This window comes from Sciurus vulgaris (assembly GCF_902686455.1).
Source record: "Sciurus vulgaris genome assembly, chromosome: 3".
Lineage (NCBI taxonomy): Eukaryota > Metazoa > Chordata > Mammalia > Rodentia > Sciuridae > Sciurus > Sciurus vulgaris.
Genome location: NC_136463.1, coordinates 15,495,860 through 15,515,643, shown reverse-complemented (window position 1 = coordinate 15,515,643; position 19,784 = coordinate 15,495,860). Strand labels below are relative to the sequence as shown.

Genomic DNA, 19,784 nt, shown 5'->3' with positions numbered 1-19,784 from the left:
GTGCAGGCAGCAGATCAAGGAGAGCTTGCCAAATGCTCCTTTGGAGACATAACTGTGCCAAGGTCAAGAGGAATCACTTGGGGATTCTCAGGGCTCCAAACACAGTGAAAGGGTAAGGTCCTGGCTCATGACCTGAGAGCTGCAGAGATGCAGGAGTAGTCCTGTGTGCAGGGAGGCAGTGTCCTCCACTTTCTGGGGTCATTCAAACATCCACAAACACGAGGGAACTCTTAGGAGTCAGGGGTCACCCCAGAAAGCCTGAAGTGAGATGACACATAAGGGTCAGGATTCCTCTGCCTTTACACTTAGCCCTGTGCTCGATTGAGCAACCAGCTTGTTCTCAGCCATGTGCCTTGAATGCTTCTGAGCAAATGAAGTTCCACAAGGAAGACTCGATTCAGGAGGAAGATTAGGTGCCCTCAGCCAGAGCTCTGGACTCCGCTCCTACACGTTAGAAACCAGCTACAACACAGAATAAAGTTCAAATTCTAGGAAGCAAGGGCTCGTGTGAGTTATCAGAGGATTTGCTAAGAGTCCCTTTAAATCATGAGCTCCCCAAGAGTTTTTAAGTTGCTTAAGTGACCAGGCACATAGTGCAGGATGTGCACAGTGGAATTCCACCCAAATTTGCCGTAAACGTACTCTTGCCTGAGACACACAAATTGCTCTGAATCAACCTGTGATAAAGCTTTGCTCTTCTTAAGGATCAAAAAGACATACTAAAAAGGAAAAAGGTTGGGCTGGGGGTGTGGCTCAGTGGTAAGGCACTTGCCTAGCAGGCTCCAAGCCATTGGTTGAGTCCCCAAAGCAAAGGAAAGGTGGAAGAAAAAGAAAGAAGTCAATTGAATAGTGTACTAGGGGACACTTCTTGCTTTAGTACCTTATCAGGCTCATGGAGCTCCGCCCTCCAGGCCATTCTCTATGGTAGAAAGAAAAGTGTATCCAACACATGGAAAAGTCCCCTCCACGGGTGCCAGACTGGACCACACAGGGCCTCTTTGGTCCTGTGCTGTGATGCACCGTGGATCACTTTACCTTCTGTGCCCAGCCCGGGGATAATTTCTCTCAACTCTAATAGAACTAATTTCACATATCTGACTGCTAAACGCTCTGGCCCTTTTCACTACAGTGACAGCAAATGAAGATAACAGGCAAGTGGACTGCTGTACACATTTATTGAATCATCTGTTACACCAGCAGCACACTGTATGTCACAAGAGACTGGCCACGTGCAAACAAAAGAAACCACACACATCTGCTTGGGGGCCTTCTTTGGTCCTTAGTCATCCAATGTACACTTTGGCAAACAGACCAGTTTACAGACTCTCATTCCAGATCTAAGGCTCCAGTTCTCCTTGTAGATTCAGTTGTACTTTGGTAGTTTATCTAAAGACGAGTTTCATACATGTAAACATTAGACTCCACAAATGTGTGCCAGGTGATTTTAGAATTGATAAGATCCCTATCCTTGCAGGGTATACAACTGATGATCATCAGGGCATGTGGGCAGGAACTGGGGAAAGAGGTCTTGGGTGGGGGCTGGACCACACATACCTGCCTGGAGAAGTGACGTCACCAGAAGCAGGACACACAGCAAAAGCCAGTTATTAAAAATCTGAGCAACAGCTGGGCACAGTGGCTCATGCTTATGACCCAGTGGCTTAGGAGGCTGAGGCAGAAGGATCACAGGTTCAAAGCCAGCCTCAGCAACTTAGCAAGGCCTTAAGCAACTTAGCAAGACCCTGTCTCAAAATGAAAAATAAAAAGAGCTGGGGATGTGACTCATTGGTTAAGTGCCCCTGGGCTCAACCCCTGGTACAAAAAAGAAAAAATCTGAGGAACAGATAAAGCCAGTCCATTTCTCTAAGGCAGCATCTAGGTGTGAAAGGGCAACTGTTAAAGGTAGTCAGTTTAGAAATTTTATTAATTTTCTCACTTAAGTAAACTGTGTCTGTCTCAAACTGTCAGGCTGCTCAGAGCCGGGAAAACAAGGAGAGGCCTTCCCAAGGCCAACAACCATCAGTCCAAGGCTCTAATCACATTATTTCTAGAGCAGAGCCAAACAGTGACTCAGCTAACAACGCCACACACATTATGGGGTGGGAACACAGTCCAGACACCACAGGGGACTCTTCCCATTCTGCCTCAGTCCAACTTCCTGCAAAGATGGGTGAGGGAGGAGGGGGCTCATCCTACAGAACAGAACCCGCTGCTCAAGCCCAAAGCACACCACAAGCAGAGGCTCTTTGTTTCAAAAAGCTAATGGAAGGTGTGTGCTGGCTGCCTCTCGGCGCAGATCCCAAGCTGTCCACTGTGCGGGGGAGCCCTGAGGGGCAGCCAGAGGACAGGAGGCCTCTCCTGCCTCCCATGCACGCTGCCCCACTGCCAGAGCAAGTGTGCCTGAGGTCATGTGTTTCTCCCCTCCCCCTCAAAGCTGTCCTGGGGCTCACGGGTTAAGAACAGGAAGGCTGCCATCGAGGTGGTGCACGCCTGTCATCCCAGCGGCTAGGGAGGCTGAGGCAGGAGGAGCAGGAGTTCAAAGCCAGCCTCAGCAAAAGCAAGGCGCTAAGCAACTCAGTGAGACCCTGTCGCTAAATAAAACACAAAATAGGGCTGGGGATGTGGCTCAGTGTTTGAGCACCCCTGAGTCCAATCCCCAGTACGAAAAAAAAAAAAACCAAGGAAAGCTTAAGACGGCAGCTGGGCCTTAGCCACAGGGCAGTGCTTCCCAGGGGCTGGTCCCTCCCCTCTCCTGGAAAGCCTTACCCTGAGCAGTGGCATACTTTGCACATAATATCACTTGCTCCACCGCCAAGGACCTGGCCAGTTTCAACAACATGCGGCTCATGCTGGAGGGACTCCTGGTTGGAACTCAATTACACGGAGCAGCGCTCTTAGCTCTTCCAGATCGATCCCTGAGGCCCGCAGCTTCCCCGGACCTCACCCCAGGCATCTGCTGCCTGGAGGGTGGAGCCTATCCAGCTCCTCTAGGAAGCTGTGCTCTGCAGGACTGAGCCCCAAGCCCCCACCAAAACTTTCTGCATGTGAAGGGGACAGGGCACATGACATGCCCGGGATCTGCAGCCACAGCAAGGGAGGGAAAGCAAAGGACAAGCCCTAACCCCAGAAGCCACCTAAGACACCACTACATCCATGCTCCACCATGCTGCCTGAGCCTCCCCCAGGGCCTTCGCAGGAGGGAGCAAGAAGACACTCTGGGAACTCCAGGAAACAGGGAGCTGCCCAAACAGGCCCCTGCCTGAGACAAGATGGGGACAGGCCTTCATTGGGAGCCAGGGCTGTCTCCCTCCGTCAGCGTCTTGAAGTCCATGGACAGGGCTTGTTCTTCAGCCTGGGGAGGCCGCTTCCAGTCAGCTTGAGCCAAGATGTAGAGCACAGTCACCCCGAAGCAGGCCAGCAGCAGGCCCAGCACGTTGGCCAGGACCCCCTCGGGCTCGAACGTGCTGTACTCGCTCCTACAGGGAAGGATAGAAGGGAGAAGCCACCCAAGGGGTCCCCATTAGGCCAAATGCCATTCTCATACTGGGCCTTAAAGATGCCACAGGTTTGCCAGCACCAGCCCCCTCTAGCCACTCCTAAGCCTACAGAAGGCTGGCTCAGAAAACAAATGTCGGGGGAAGCAGGCCCCATCTTTGCAGGTGGCTGTGGCTCTGCCCTCTCCTGTCCTAGGACGCTCACCCGAGTTTAAACAGGAGGGCTTCCTTCAGGCCCAGTAGGGCTGTTCCCACAGAAAGGAGGAAGATGGTGGCGCCAAAGAAGATGTGCTGAGGGCGGTAGCGGCTCCGCAGGGAAAACGAAGCTCCAGGGAACAGGAAGAAGCTGAAGCCCATGAGCCACTAGGAGAAGAGGAGAGGCGGTGTTGGACCACGAGCGGGCCATGCGCTGATCAGCAGGAACACACCAGGTGACCCCTTCTCCCCCTCTTAAGAATGGTCAAGGAGGGGCAAAGGGTCCTGGCCCCCAAGAACTGAGGTCTTTGACCCACAGCAAAAGTTGATCATTTTGGTCGTAGGCTCACACTCCTCCAGCACCTGAAGGTGGCGTCCAACCAGACCAAGCAACTCTCACCTCGCACGCAGCGCTGCCTCTCCTCCCCCTCCCTGTCCCTTGCCACTGGTCCTGGAGATGGGGGACTGGAGAGACTCACCTGCGCAAAGTAAAGAACAAAGACAAGGATCCCGCACCAGCTGTGCAGGCTGTACAGATCCGCGTAGCCCTTCTTCTTATGGTAATCGAACACCGCCACCAAGCCTGGACCGAAGACGGGGGCCACGTGAGGTCAGGGTGGGGAAAGGGAACCCGTGGGATGACCTAAGAGAAACTGGCTGGCCGGAGCTTCTGAGCTTTGGTCCAGCCTAATGACAGCCAGCACCCAATGTCCCTGCCGGGATGGTGTGGGAAGGAGGACGGCAGGGCCCTGCGGTCTGCAGCAGGGAATGGTGTGCGTCCAGCCGCTGCTCCCTGAGCTGAGGGGTGGGCGGGGAGGAGGCTGCTCCAGAACTCACCCACCAGGGCGATGACGAACGCAAGGACGTGCAGGAGCCCGTGCAGCATCTTGGTGGTGCGCTTGGCCTCCTTCCTGAAGACACGGTAAACCAGCAGGGCTACGGAAGTAAGAAGAGGAAGGAAGTGTGCTGCCTGCGCTGGGAACAGCAGGGCAAGGGGCCCCGGGGCTGGAGCGCCAGCCCAGGGACAGCTGGTTGAGGGTGGCCTGCCACAAGAACTGCAGGAGAACACGGGCTCCGTGGACCTTCGCAGAGGGCACTGCCCTCCCAGCCTGGTCCACCTGCACACACCTGTGCACTCAGGCCAGCTGGGAGGCTGTGCCACAGTTCCTGCCCCAAGAGGCAGCAAAGGTGGGGCTGCGTCCTCAGCCCTCACCCAGAGGGGATGCCCCACGCCACATCCTGCCTTCTTGCGGGACGTCTGTGAACTCATTCATTCAGGCGCTTGGGGTTCATCACGCAGTGGCAACCAGCTTCTGAATCCACCTTTTAGCAATATCACTCCTCAGCGCCAATACTGAAGCCTGACCTGGTTGGCACCCTTTTCAACACACAGTCCCCTCGTTCCCAAAACAGATCCAGTGATCCCAACCAAATCCCCACTGCATCTGACTTTAGTGGGAAGGCCCAGGTCCCATGGGGAATGCCTCTGGGAACCTGCCATTGAGGAGTGGCTGTCACCAGGACTCCCTCTAGGAAGACTGAAGGCTACACACGGCCTTGCTCCCACCCCAGAGGGGGAGCTCTAGCCGGGCCAAGTCCAAGTGCAGCAGCACACAAACTCCCGATTTCCCTTCACCACCGGGTGGCCCAGCTCACAGCCCAGGACCTCGCTCCCTGCTCTAGAAGACACCCCACCTCCGGGAATGAAGCGAAAGGCCACAGTGCCCGGATGGTTGGAGAGTAGCTGCCACACCAGCCTTAGGGCCAGAGTGAACTCTGTCTCCCCAGGCTCTGACCCAGCACCCTTCTCTGTCTTTTCTAGAACCTTTGATTTGTCGAGCTGGAAGAAACCTCAGAGATGACAGGATCCCCCTCCCTAGGACAGCCCCGAGCCCAGGCACAAAGGAGCAGCTCCCCATGGGACTTACCATCTCCCTGCAGGAAGATCAGGCCTATGACCATGCAGAGCGGGTGCACGTTGAACTGCAGGGTGCCCTCCCAGGCGATGCCTCCGCGATGCAGACCCAGCCAAGCACCCGTCATGGCCACCACAGTCAGGCCCAGCAGCTGGGAGAAGGCCAAGTAGTAGGGCAGCCCACCAGGGGTGGACACCGGGCCAATGCCACTCTCCATGCTGAGACAGCTGCTGCAAGAAAGAACAGAGCTCAGGGGAGTCGCCCACGACCTCCAGAAGATGCATCCCGCCTCCCCATTCCACCTTCTCTGTCCTCCCCTGTCCTTAAACAGAGCTCACTGGCTCCTCCACCTCCTGCTCCTGGAGCAGGATCCCTACGTCCCGCAGGAGGCCCAGCCTTCTGAAGAGGTAGACCTGATCTGGGTTCCGCGTGTAAGGAAGGTGCCAAGGAAGACACCCCAAGTTCTTGTGCGAGCACAGGCCCCAGGTCAGTCGCATTTCCCGTCTCACGAGGCCTCGGGAGGGTTTACAGGTAAATGACAGAGAAGCGAGCAGATTCCTTGAAGGCTCAGGCTTAGCTACTTCTTTCTCCAAATGGATGAGAGGACTTCTAGGGTGAAAATGGGCTCCTCCCACCCCGCGCCAGGTTCTAAGCTCCAAGCTGGCGATGAGGAGGAGTCTTCTTAGCCCACCATCCTGCTGGCCTGCCCCGCACCGCACCGGGAGCCAGGAGCCGGCCCCTCTTCCTGGAGAATAACTGCCCTGGCCCTGCTGTGCCAGCCAGCAGGAGCCTGGAGCCGCAGAGCAGCCTCCTTCCCTTCCTGTCCCATCCCGTGTCGGGTGGGGCGGGGCCGCTTTCCTTCCTCAGGTGAGGTTTCCAAACTGAGGGCGCCAGAAAGGGAGCAGCTGACCAGGAGCGAAGGCCTGCGTGTAGAGCTCGCGTTCTCGTGGACCCCATGGACCTGAGCGATTCCTCGGCAGGTGTGTGACTGAGATCTGAGACGGCCTGGCTCAGGAGACCAGTGCTGGGTCCTCTGCACACGCTCACCCCACAGGGCAGTCCTGGGCGCTCTTCACCTGCACCGTGGACTCCTGTCCCCGTGGGCATGGGCATGCTCTGCCATGGGCAGCCAGGGACAGGAGGGAAACTAGCCTGGCCCTGGCCTGCTTTACTTTTGCCTCAGTGCTGGCAGCACATGGGCACCACAGAAGGGTCCTGCCATGGCTGGTCACTGCCACTGCCGCTGCCACCATGAGCAAACATCAGCACCCTCCCTAGATGGTCACCATCTCACCTCCCCCACCACCAGTCCCTCTCCCGGTAGCAACGGGCAACAGCAGTAGGGAGAGACTGTGGCTGGCGGTCCCTCTACACTAGCACAGGGTCTACCTGCAGAGCACAGGAAGGAATCTGCAGCCACCTCCAGTGCTCGGGCTCCAGCTCCACTCCCCGGTGCCCCGCACGCCTGACAGCTGCCACGACCACCCCAGTTAAAGAAAAAGGAGGAGGCTGATAAGGCAACTCACTGTGGCAAATGTGGATGAGCAGGAAAAAGAAGTAAGTCACATCACCAATGTTGGATTTCTATCCTTGCATACTTTTTTTCCTTCAGTGCCGGGGACTGAACCCAGGGGTGCCCTACGACTGAGATACACCCCAGCCCTCTTTATGTTTTATATTGAGACAGGCTTTCACTGAGTTACTGAAGCTGGCCTCGAACGTGTGATCCTCTTGTCTCAGCCTCCCAAGTCTCTGGGTGCACCACCATGCCCATGTGATACATTTTTAAAAATCGAAATGGGATCATGCCATTTTCGAATGTGTGCTTTTAACGTAATGGCATATCATGAGTCCCTTTTCACGCAGGTCCATAAACATCTACCACATCGTTTCACTAACTTCACACTACTGCACTATAGGACTATTCTCTTGGCCAACCCCAGCCCCCAGCTGTTCCACAGGGACTGGCTTCCAGTTTTCCACCAGATAAACACCACCAGGTGATCATCTCTGCACACTCGTGTGAGGCAGGGCCAGGTTCCTTCTCAGGTTTTGATACACTCTGTCAAATCCTCTTCCAGAAACCCAGCCCTGACTCAACTCCCACAGTATGCAGGAACACTGTTTCCAAAGCCCTGGCCAACAGAGTCCTGTTTAGTAAATTCTTGCCACAGACCCTACCTGTCACTGCAAGGTGACTCCAAAATCGAATGCCAGTTCTGTCCTCCCCAAATTCAAACTCCACTTCTAATGCCCAATAGACATCTGTACCTGGACTTTCACCAGCACATCAAACTCACCCACCATCAAACCCTTGTCCCGCTGGAGTCCCGGCCCTTCGTGCCATGAGGGCAGTGGGCTGCCCCCTCCTGGCCTGACCCATGCACCTTGGCCCCTACCCTGGTCGTGCAGCCCGGGCTGCACCAGTCTCTGCCATCACTTCCCTTCCAGCTACCTTCGCCTCACACCAAGTCAGGGCCTGCAGCTTCTCTCTTCTTGCTGCCTGGCCCGCCAGGGACAGATCCTGTTCCCTAAGCCCTGATGTCCCCCTGCCTGCTGGTGAAATGCCAGCTGTCATGATCCTAACTCGGTTTCCACCTCTACGCCCCACTATTCCTACCAGGTCCACATGGAGGAGACCCTCGGGCTCCCTGCCTCTAACAACATGACCTGCTGTCCTTACTCCCTGCTCTGGGCCAAGCCCAGCTGCTCCCAGCTCCCTGTGCAGGCCCTGTAGATTCTCTCCAGGTCTTTCAGTGACCATATCACTCAGCACTCTGTCCCCAGTGCCCAGCACTGGCCCCCCCTTTTTGTCCCCCAATGTCCCCAGAGCTTCCTTACCCTTTTTGGTTCTGTACTAGGTCAGTCCCACAGTTTGTCTCTGCTGAAGGGCCCTGTCCACTCCTTGAAGACGAGCAGACACCTTACTCTTCTTTGCGACTCCTTGGGTCTCTAATTCTTCACCACAACTCTAACAGGGAAAATGGACTCAAGGAAGAAAGGCTGTCCTCCTCTGCAGGTCACTGCCTCCCTTATTAGATTCACCCCAGAGAGCCCAGAGCACAGTCAGAATCTGATTAGCTCCGAATTACGAAGAACAGAAGGAACATCACCCGCGGCAGGCGGTCTGATCTGCCACAACTTCTTTATGCAAAGGGCAGGTCTGGGGGCGGGGGCGGGACTCACTCCACTGCCCTCTGCTCCTCCATCCCAGCCAGCCTCCTCAAGAGAGGCAGGACTCAAGGGAGGCTCTCTTCACGAGGTAATGACCAAGCGCATGGCTTGGACATCCTACACTGGAAATTCAGTCCTGGATTCTCTGGGTTTGCACCCACCATATTGGGCAAGACAGCCGGTGTGCATCAGGAGGGAGGGGACCCAACAGCCAGTGAGCCCCTTGCTGTGTACCAGGTCCCATTCTCTCTCAGTGCTCAACTGTGACACTGAGGACATAAGTGAAGTATTATCCCAGCTGGACAGATGATGAAATTAGGGCTCAAAGATCATGAAGAACAAACCCAAAATTACTATCAGCAAATGGGGCATCAGTCAGTTTACAAAACACCTACTATATGTCAGCGCTGTTAGATGCTACAGAGGATAGGCATCCTAACCCTCAGCGGGGCTTGCAGGCAATCTGCAGCCCAGAGACAGACGGAACTGGGACAGCAGTAAGAATTCAAGCTGGCCCGTATGCACACAGAAGAGGGCCCCTCCTTTAATAAGGTGCCACGCTCCTGGGTCTCCTGCCCGCAGAGGGACCCTGCGCTTTCAAACACCCAGTAATTTTAACAGGGTGGTGCTGGCACATTTTTCTAATACTTATGTCAGTCAAGGATCTGAGACAGCCCTTGTTGAGAAAGTCTCCTTTACGCAGCCTTCCATGGTGGTCTTCCCCCTCCTGTGACAGCTTCCTGGTTCCTGTTCATCCTTGGTACCACCGTGGCATCAAACGCTGGAGCTGTCCAGAGGCTCTTGGGAGAGCGAATGGGTAGAGTGGCAGGTAAGGGAGGCCAGGGAGCTGGAGCTCTTCAGTTCACTCCCCGCGCAGTTCTCCTGGCCCCAGAGTGCAGGTAACCAGGGCAACCATACAGAATGACCTTTGTAACTGAGGGGCCTTCTGATATGAAGGTGTCAGGAAAACCAGCCACTCACACCAAGCAGAACATCTGCCTGGGTGGGGCATGAGGAAGTAGTGAGCGGGTCTGTGCTTTATAGAGATGACTGGGAAGAGTCACTCAGTAGCAGGACTTCACCGTTTAGCATAACTGGTAGCCATCTGTGCCCAAGGAGGGGCTGGGACCCAGACAGGTACCCAAAAGACTCTGGACAGAAGTCACCCTGCCTGTGGCATGCCTGCATTTCCAAACCTTGAAATTGCTGGGGTTTGCTCCCTGTGCACAAGTGCCTTTGAGTTGTAGTCCTTGCATCCCAATCTTGACAGGGAGCACTCTTACCCCTCTTCCCTGGTTGTGTGGCCAAGCACCACAAGCTGATCCTGAGCCTGTTTCCAGAGCAGAAATATGGGTTGCAGCTTCAAGGGCTTGGAAGGGGCCACTCTCCACCCCAAAGGCATGCTCTGCCCAGCAGACCAGTCTTGCAACCAGAGGGACTCATGGGGCCCTTTGTGTGGCCACTCACTTCTTCTGAGAGCACAGGGTCGGGGTGACAGATCTCTGGCAGCTTCTGGAAACCTAGACTGTGACAAACACACCCCCACACACAACCGGCAGCCAGACGCCACTTAATGCAATCAAACAGGGACACAGCTACCCTCAGGGCTTAACCAGCGCTAAGCCACAAGCTCCCTCCTCATACCCACTGTGTTTTATTAAAAGGTGACCAGGCCTAATCTCATTATTAGGGACCAGACACTGCACATGTTCTACAGCCTGGGGCAGAGAGGGTAGAGCAGCAGGAAGCATGGCTGGGCCACAGCCCTCTCTTATCAGCAGCAGGGTTTTGAGTAGAAAATACTGCGATGGAGGAGAGGGCTGGATCTTTTGATGGATAAAGACAGTTGGGTTCCCCAGAATGTGATGAAAGAGAAGGCAAAGGGGCACTTTCTTACCACTCCACACCTGAGGTGCCCAAGGAAGAAAGCAGGGCTTGAAGTCATCATCAGGTTTGGATGGCTCTTTGTCATGGCTCCCAATATTTAAAAGCAAAAAGATTTTCTTTCATATTTGTTAAAGTTAGGAGGGCTGGAAATGTAGCTTGGTCCAAGGATGTGGGGGAGGGGTTACAGAAAAGATGAATTTTTAGGGTCAAAGAAAATGTTTTAATTTTTAATCTGGTCTGGATGACATTTGTGTCTACAGCAACACATTTGTTAAATAAAATGTTATTTTTTGTTTTATATAGGAAAGGGCCCATGAAAGTCACAATTCAGCTGGAGGCAGAAAGTTGTAATTTCAAAGCCACTCCACCGTTTATGACTGTGTTATCAACAAGCCAAGTCCCTTCTCTGGGGCCTGCTTCCTCATCTATGATGTGGGGGGTAATTGAGAACCATCTTACTGGACTGTAGAAAGATTAAGTGGGAAAAATATACACAAGTTCCATATGGTGTCTGCTACACAGTAGGAGCTCATTCAAATACTGGTCTAATAAAAACTAACCCTGACCCTGATGGCCTCTTCCGATGAAGGCACATGTCAGCAGCAATCTATACATGAGGTGCCGCCCCAGAATAGATGGCAGCTCCCATAGGACCCCCTCTAATAAAGTCACACTTCCCTTCTGCCTCCCACCAGCCTCCCACACTCCTGGCGCAGAAACTCCTGGAGCTGGGAAGCAGGCAGAATGGTCTACTTTTAATCTGGGATGTTTTATATTTTCAAAATTCAGTTACAGATTGATTATAAAGCAGTGAAGTGGCTTTCGGGGGTGGATCCTTTCTCCTGACTGTCCACCAACACGGCCCAATGCCTCACAAGCTGTATTAGCAGAAGCCCAGGTTAAGCCTGCCAAGAGAGGGCGGCAGGGCGGGGCAGCTGTGGGTGGTTCTACCTCTGGTTTCAGAAGCTCCTCCTGCAAGGGAGTGGGATTGGAGCCGCCCAGCATTTTCCTGCCTCCGACCAATTTCAGTGAAGAAATCAAGGCATTTAGAGCAGGTGGTGAAACTTTGGTTGTGTTTCATTTACTATGAAAAGAAAGGAATAGAATCCAGTCAACCTAAGATGGAACTTCATTTAATGAGTCTTAGAAAACACTCAAAGACTGCCAAGGTGGAAAGGTGAGAGGAGAGAGGCAACCAGAAGGGAGAAAAGACGCGAGAAGACATGCCAGGGATCCCCCAGAGTCTACACGGACCCTCCATTCGGTGCCTGTGATGCAGGGAGCGAAGGGGCAGAGAAATGGCCCCGCCATCACCCAGGTGTCAAAGGCAGCTGCGGATCCCTCGGAGGCCTCCCTTCGCGCAGCTCTGCGCCCCTGTGTCCACGGGTCAGGGCCCAGCACGGCCAATGGAAGGAGTCTAGAAACTCCAACCCCGCACGGAGCTGTGGTGTCGGAGGAGAAGAAAGGGGTCGCCCGCTGGGCAGTTCAACCCGAGAGCCGGCTCCGGGAGAGGCGGAAGCGGGGTTTCAGGATTCCGAGGACTGTCGTGGCAGGTGCTGGTTGACCCGCTGGCACCCGCCCCGTCCTCGCGCGCGGCTACAGAGCCCTGGACTTACACGGGGCCCCGCGGTCTGCATTCGGACTTCGGCAGCGACCCGCCTCCGGGCCGCCCAGGGCCAGGGTCTGCGGCGGAGCCGGGAAGGAGCGGGACGGCGCCTCACGCCGCACGCTCAGCTGGGCGGCCGCTCGAGGGCGGGGAAGTGCACCTGAGTCAGGTGTGTCGACAGGTGACGGGGCCAGAGAGGCCCGCTGCGGCCCGGAGAGCCCGGCCGGTCGGGGCGCCGGCGGCCCCCCGCAGCCTCCGCTCTGCGGGCCGCGCTCCCCGCCCCGCGGGCCGCGTCCCCCCCGGCGCGGGCCGGATTCCCCCGCCGCCTACCTGGTCCTGCCGCGCGGCGCCGCCGACCGGCCTGCGAGCTTCCGCGCGCCGCGCCAGGGCCGCTCTGCCGGTTCCGCGGGCCGCCCCGGCCTCCCGGCTGGCGCGCGGGCCTCGGCGCGACGGCGTCGCCATGGCGACCGGGCGGCGGCGGCGGCGGGTTGGCCGCGGTGCTGGCGACGCCGCGGGTGTCACCGAGGCCGGAAGTGTCAGCTGCGCGCCCGCACTCGGGGGCAGGCGGCGGCCGGCCGGGCCGACCCGCTGGTGCTGCGACCCCCTGCTCCGCGCCGGCTCAGAACGGGCCCCGCCGGCGCCCGCCGCGGCCACCCGACCCGGCCTCTGGACTCGCGTTCGGTGGCCTTCGGAGCCCGGCTCGCGACCTGTCTCCCCCGGCCCCCGTGCCCCGGCCTGTGTCCAGTGTGTGACCCCGAGGGACGGGAGGGCGGGGACGGGCGGAGCTGCGGTAGCGGCAGCCGGGTCGGCCAGGCCGCGGGCGGTCGCGACCCCGGCCCGGGGGTGGGAGAGCGGAGGACCGCCGCCCGGGCCGGGCTCCTCGGGCGCTTCCCGATTTCCTCGCTGCCGTCCCGCGGCCCTCGCGCCTCGCCGCTCTCGCCCCGCCCGAGCTCTGGAGGCCGCTAGGTGTCAGCACGGCCCAGGCCTTGGCCCGCGCCGCCGCTCCGCGAGCTGGGGGACCCCTCCTTCCGCGGCCCCAGCGTGGGAGGCTCGATTTACTGGAAAGCGGCAACTAACAGGCACGCACGCGCACACACACGCACCCACCCTGCTGACAGGTTTTGCTGCTGCTGAAACTAAAAACTGCATGAGATTCTTTCTCTCCCTCTGTCTCCCACTCCCCCCACGCAGGCAGAAGGATAGAGAGGGGCTCTGACCAGCCTCTCAGGAGGCCAAGACCTTGCCATCCATCGGCCCCCCTTTGGCAGCCCGATCCAAGTCCCCTATCCAGGAAATGTTTTGGGTAGATAACAGGTCCAGCTCAGACTTCCTACAAGCTGGGAACAAAGGGTTCTTTCCTGTCAAATGCCTGGCCAGCCTCACCGAGGGTCCAGGAGTAGGAGGGACCAAACCAGCCTCAGCTTAGGGTTGGGCTGGCCCTCCCCACCTGCCCTTCCTCACCCAGGATGTGGGAGGCAGTCTTTGGAGCTGCTCAGTCTGCAGGCTTCTTACTGGCAAGGACCATAACTTCCTCGAGGACCCTGGGAACCTGCAATCCCCTCACAGGGAGAACATGCAGGCAAGCCTATGGCAGGACACACCTTTGGACCGGGCAAACAGCCCTCCCCGCCCCCACAACACACACAAGAGTGACCAAGCTTACACCATCTAAGAACGGGAATTTTGTTAGGGGAACTTTTCATTTGGAGGAAGTTAATGGACATTTTAAAGTAAGAAACAGCTTGCATGGGCTGGGGATATAGCTCAGTTGGTAGAGTACTTGCCTCGCAAGCACAAGGCACTGGGTTCAATCCCCTGCACCGAAAAAGGGGGGGGGGGGGGGATTTCATCCTAGAAACAGCTTTCTTAGTGTTCAAACAGGCAAACAGCAGGCACAATGCCATTGAGAATGGGAGGTGGAACTGAGCCATTTCTCATTGTCCCTCAGTACATTTAGGCTGGGGAGTGTGGACTGCGGACAGAACTCCATCTCAGTGCTGAGCTCTGGGCTACTGTGCATGGCTTCTGAGGTGCACGGCTTTGAGCGCCTCAGAAGAGGCCCCTGCTGGGGGTGCAAAGGTCCCTCCCCCTACCACAGTCCTGGCTGCAGCACTGTTCTCTTAGGAGGAGGCCCTCCCCCCAGCAGTGTTCTCAGGGGCCTACTTAAAGTGGGGGAGGGGAAGACCTGTACATCAGGCACCTGGGGACCAGAGGCCACTTTAAATAACAGGTGATTCCCTCAAGGTGCTGCCCCCAGCCCAGGGGCTTAGATCACCTTCCTCCCTTCCCTGCTGAAACTCCTGCCTGCAAACCTGAGAGGTGTATGTGCCTACAGCAGGAGGGCCAAGGAGGAGAGTTCCCTTAGTGCCCCTTCTTGGGTGACCCAAAGATGTGACCCATCTTTGGAATGCTGAACGTTCTTGTCTGTGGGAAACCCTCGCTTCCTACACTCAGTTCTGCCAGCCTTTCTGTTCCAGAGGAACCAAGCCCACTGACCTCTCTGTGGAATGCTCTAACAGATCAGCAGTGGGCTCATTCATTCCAGTCTTAAACAGAAGGCCTTCCCTGACCACAAGCATGGCAGCTGGGGCAGAGGTGGGAGACGACAGCCCCTTCTGGACAACTATGGGGAGCCTCCTTGAGCACACCCATCTCTGACCAAAAGCATGTAGGAGCAGAAGTACCAAGCACTGAGCAGAATGGATCTTATAGAGACCCGGAGACCATTCCTCAGATCTACCTCTGTCTGGCTAATCATCTTTCCCCACGGTTACCAGGTTCAAAAAGTAGAGGGGGGAAACGCCAGGACTCCCATTTAAATGTGTCATTTTTTAAATGTTAGCATGACTATATCCCAAATGTTACATACAATTACTAAAGATTTATTCTTCAAATGTCCTTTATTTTCTGTGACTACACTTGCTCCTGTGTGGGAAAGAAGCCGCCAGCAGGCTGAAACAGTCTCTCAATCAAACTGGGTGGCTCCTGCCATCACCCAGTTAAGTCTCATCCGGCACAGTTCAGGCAGTCCTCAACCTTGGGCTGCAGGGGTGCACGAGGCACAGATGGAGCCCCAGTCCTAAGACAGAGTTCAGATCTGAGTGCCAGGCAGTGGTCCAGACACTGAGGGTATAGCAATAAACAGGACAGACATCCTGTTCTCAGATCTTCACAAAGTCATGCAAGAGACTCAGGGAAGGCCTCTTAAACCATTCTGTCCAAGCCCGAGTCTGCCCACCCTGCAGAGGGTTTCCCCTCATAGTGACAGTGCACACAAGGGCCCTGAATCCAAATGTGAGGGTCAGGGAAGGCTTCCCAAGCCGTGTACCATGGGATTAGACTGCTACAAGATGACCAGGTGCTAACCTGGCAACAAGACAGGCAGCAGGAGGGCAGAAGCATTCCGACTAAAGGAGCAAGAAACGTGGAAGGCCAGGTGTAGGCTCCCAGGCTTATTTGCATGAGGATTCCCCGGAACCCAGAACTGTGCAGGGGACATGGGTCACAGGCTGCAGGAATTGACCTGTGTAAGCCAAAGCCTACACCAGTTCTGACAGGTGGACCCTTCCCTTGGATGCCCCCTGATGATCAAGCAGCCTTCGACCCAGGTGGATCATCCTCAGGCCCGCTCCCCAAGGAACTTGAAAGTATGTAAATTAGGACTATGAATTACTCAGGGAGAAAAACCTATCTTCCAACTTTGGGGACAGTGGAGGTGACCAGAAGAGCAGTTGACTCTGGCAGGACCAGCCAGAACCTCCACTGGAATAGCAACCATGGTGGCAGGAGTGGAGTGAGGAAGGGCACCAGCTCAAAGGCTCCAGAACTGCCAGGGCAGGCAGTGAATCAACCGGGACCCTGCAATGTGAGGGGACTGGGGCTAAGGAATGTCAAAGCCACCCCTGTTTGACCCCAAGGCTGGTCCATTCTGAGAAAACAAGACCTACACAAAAGATGGTAACAGATTGACTCTGCAGAAGTGGGACCAGGGGAAGCAACAGGGTCAGCACTGTCAGGCCACTGCTGCTCCGCTGGGCCCTGAGACATGAATGGAGAAGCAGGGCTGGGGACCAGCCTGATGCAGGAGGCGGGAGGCAGCCAAGCTTTCCCAGCCTCATTTTGATTCTGTGTCGCCCTCTGGGGAGCGAGGCACCAGGAGGGCCCATTTTCTCTTCTCCATCATCCTCCCTCCCTTCTCTTCATTCCTCATTTCCTTCCTTCCTTCCTTCCTTCCTTCCTTTCTTTCAAGGAGGGTTTATGGGGCACCTGCTGTGTACCATGCATTGTTCTAGGCTCTGGAGAGACAGTAATAGAGAAAACAGACAAGGACCCTGCTTCCATGTGACTATGTGAAGCAGGGAAACTGGGAATTAAACAGCAAACTGACAAGTCACACGCAAGTACACAGACGTTTGTGTTCAGTTATGTGTACAACTACCCCCACACACACACACAGAGCCCTAACTGCATGAGGCATCAGTGTCAGGTTTCAACCCAACAAGGGCTGTGAAAAAATAATTTCGTAGGAGAGGGGAGGCAGGAAATTGTTGAGGGCTGCTGAGGAAGGAGAGGATCTAGGGGAGGTAATTCCAGGGGAGGGCAGAAGAGGGGCCCGGCTCTGAGGCAGGAATGTGCCTGTCTGTCTCCATGCTGCCCTGCCCTTGGCCCCTCCCCTCCACCCAGCAGAGAAGTCAGCTGAGTGTGCAGCAAGGAGGCAGGAATGTAAACTTGTCATTAAAGGGCAGAGGGTGCAGGTGTGAGGTGTGTGGCAGGGTCCCACCTGTGATTCTTCGGGTGTCCAAGAAGTCCCCGCAGACCCATAGTTGTAGCTACGTCTGACCACATCCACCACCCACCAGAGAATCCGCACTCTGGGCCACAATTGGTAGGGCACAGCCAGGTTCCCCTCACCCAGCCCAGACATGCCCTGTGATAGGGTGCAGCCGAGCGGGAAGCCCTGGAGCCCTGCCCAGCGGAATCTGAACCCAGGCACCACACTCAGCTTGCTGTCTAGGAAAGGAACCACCTCTCCCCGAGTTGTGGTCAGTGGGTCGAATGACATTGAAGTCTTGTCGGGAGAGTGTTGGGAACAGTATGGAGAGCAGCCGAGCCTCTAAGCCAGGAGGGCAAGGGTGTGAGGCACAGCTCAGGATAACCACAGCCTTGCATGGTGTCCGCAGATGCATGGAGGGACGGGAGGAAGGAGCAGCTATCTGGTCATCTCCACCAAGCAGCCTTAAACAGCAGGGCTTGGACTTCGGCACTTTGTCCAAAGCCTGGGCAGCTTTGAGTGCTCATCTTGGCTGGGGGACCCATCCCAGCCCTGGCTGCACATCCCTGGTTCTCGGCCAAGCTCCTCCTTCCAGGATGGAGTGAAAAGAACGTGGCGGCCTCTCTAACCCAAAAGTTCAGGCTGACCGAAGAGCCTGGAGGATGCCCTGACCTCACTGTGGGTGAAAATGCAGGTGGCATTTCCTACCAGTGCCGCAGGAAAGCAGGGGGCTGAAACTCCAAGCCTTGGTTCTTGTGTTGCAGCGAAAGAAGATTTAAAGTCAGACACCAAAAGTCATGCAAGAGAACTTCATTAGAAGTGAAAGTGAGGTGAAAATAAAATACAAGAAAAGTGAGGCTTAAGCAAAAAGCACTCCCGAGGGAGAGAGCGGGCTGTCTCCAAGCAGAGAATGACAAAGGAGACAATGCTGTCCCCAATTTCAGTAGTTTGATGTTTACTAGGGGCCACCTGCTGTACGCTTTGCCAATTAGGCCTTCAATTCTCCTCCACATGGTCGGCCTGTGAAGTTTTTGACCTTAGTTGGTCCTTTCCGAAACTGTCATGGTGGCCATAAGCAGGGCTTCACATATAAGTCAATCCCATATTAATGTGGGCACTGGGGTCAACAGCTGGCCTGAAGTTACCTTAGTGCACCTGTGCTACTAAAGGAATCTTCCTTCCCAGGCAATTGAAGACACTTAGAGCCGTAATTCCTAGTTTTATGTCAACATGAATGGACTAACATGAGTTAGTCCAATTAATCATTTTCTCTAGACAGGTTTTCCCAATTAGCTCCTTTTGCTTCTGTTTATTTTCTACAAATTAACTACCACCCTTTGCTTTCTCATCTACTTGGAAATAGTTTAAAGAAGGACCTTAAAGTAGTTTAAAGAACACTTGTGGGCTGGGGAAGTAGCTCAGTTGGTGGAGTGCTTGCCTCACATGCACTGGCCCTGGGTTCAGTCCCCAGCACTATGCCCCCCCCCCAAAAAAAAAAAAAAAAAAAGTTTAAGAACACTGTGACCTTGCCCGCATTTCGCAGTTCTTTGCTAACTACTACCTAACACGAGGTCTGTTGCACCCTCTTCCCAGTCAGAACAGCAGCCACACCCCAAAGAGCAGAAAAATGGGACTGCGATGTGAGGCCCTGCCTCCAGTGAGCTCACCTGGCTTGCTGACTCTGCACGGTCGGTCACACAAGTCAGCAGCAGATTGTCCTGAGTCAGAGGACCTTTCCCTGATCTGCTCGCTCCCCCTCCTCCAGCCTTCATACTTCTCTTGCCCTTGGCCTTGGCCATTTCCTCCAGTGCACCTATCTGGTCAGGTGGTCCTTGTTGAGAGCAGGTTAGATTCAAGGGCACCTTGACCTTGTCCCACAGTCTTCCTCACCCAGGAAGCCATACTCTTCTAACGCCTCCCAGCCCATGGGAGAACCTAAGATGGGCTGGAGGCAGAGGCCATCCTGGCCCTCAGCCTCAGCCCCACCCAGTCAGAGTGATCTCTGACTTTACCACCCCTGTGGGGTTGTCCTTGCATCTGACTCTTCTAAGGAGCAGGGCAGGATCTCAGGGTGTCTAGGTGAGTGTGGTTCAAGGCCTAGCCTCAAAGTTCCAGGACCCACAGAAGTTTCTCCAGGCCGGGTTCTTTGGGGTCTGAGGCTATTGGAAGGCCAGGGTGGCTACTGAAGACTCTTCAAGTCAGGATCACCCTCTGTGAGTTCTGTTTCACAGCGTGGGGGGACAGAACACATTCAAAAGCACATGACTTTAAGTACTCTCCTCCACCTTGGGAAGTGTTCCTCTTCTTCCATGGCCCTGATCAATACTTCAGGTCATCATGGAGTCAAACTAGCTATTCTCCTCCCGTGCACACCAGCAAGTGTGCGGCCCTGTGGCGACGCCCAGGCTCCTCTGCTCTTTTGCAGCCCGTAGCTGTCCACAACCTGGTGTCCAGGTAGCTATATCATCATTGGCCATGTGCTGTGGCCTCCCAAGCCCAAGGCCATCTAGAGTCCTCCCTGGGAGGTTCCCTTCAGAAGCTCTCAGCCCTTCCTGCAGCAGACCATCCAGAAGGTCACCAAGGGAGGAGTGGTCTCGTTCCAGACACCTTTCTTCTCCTAATACATCTGTCAGTCCCTGCACCCGCCTCTCAGGGAGTGACATGCCCTGACCTCTGCCAGGCCACGGAAGTCTGCTGACACCATCCACTCGTGCCTGGCGCCTGTCTACACAAAAGGCCCT

General features: G+C 55.5%; 1 protein-coding gene across 2 annotated transcripts; it reads right to left on the bottom strand.

Annotated features, from left to right (window-relative positions):
• Positions 1–1,156: 1,156 nt before the first annotated feature.
• On the bottom strand, positions 1,157–12,738 carry CYB561 (cytochrome b561). Of its 2 annotated transcripts, none has more exons than XM_079130266.1 (6): positions 12,603–12,738; positions 5,618–5,835; positions 4,527–4,625; positions 4,169–4,272; positions 3,700–3,857; positions 1,157–3,476 (listed from the first exon to the last, which is right to left on the bottom strand). In XM_079130266.1, the coding sequence occupies exons 2-6, from the start codon at positions 5,820–5,822 to the stop codon at positions 3,284–3,286; spliced, it is 759 nt and encodes a 252-aa protein (XP_078986392.1). In that variant the 5' UTR covers positions 5,823–5,835; positions 12,603–12,738; the 3' UTR covers positions 1,157–3,283. The 2 variants fall into 2 exon arrangements, with proteins under 2 accessions (XP_078986392.1, XP_078986393.1); XM_079130267.1 differs by lacking the exon at positions 12,603–12,738 and adding an exon at positions 8,447–8,724.
• Positions 12,739–19,784: the final 7,046 nt, after the last annotated feature.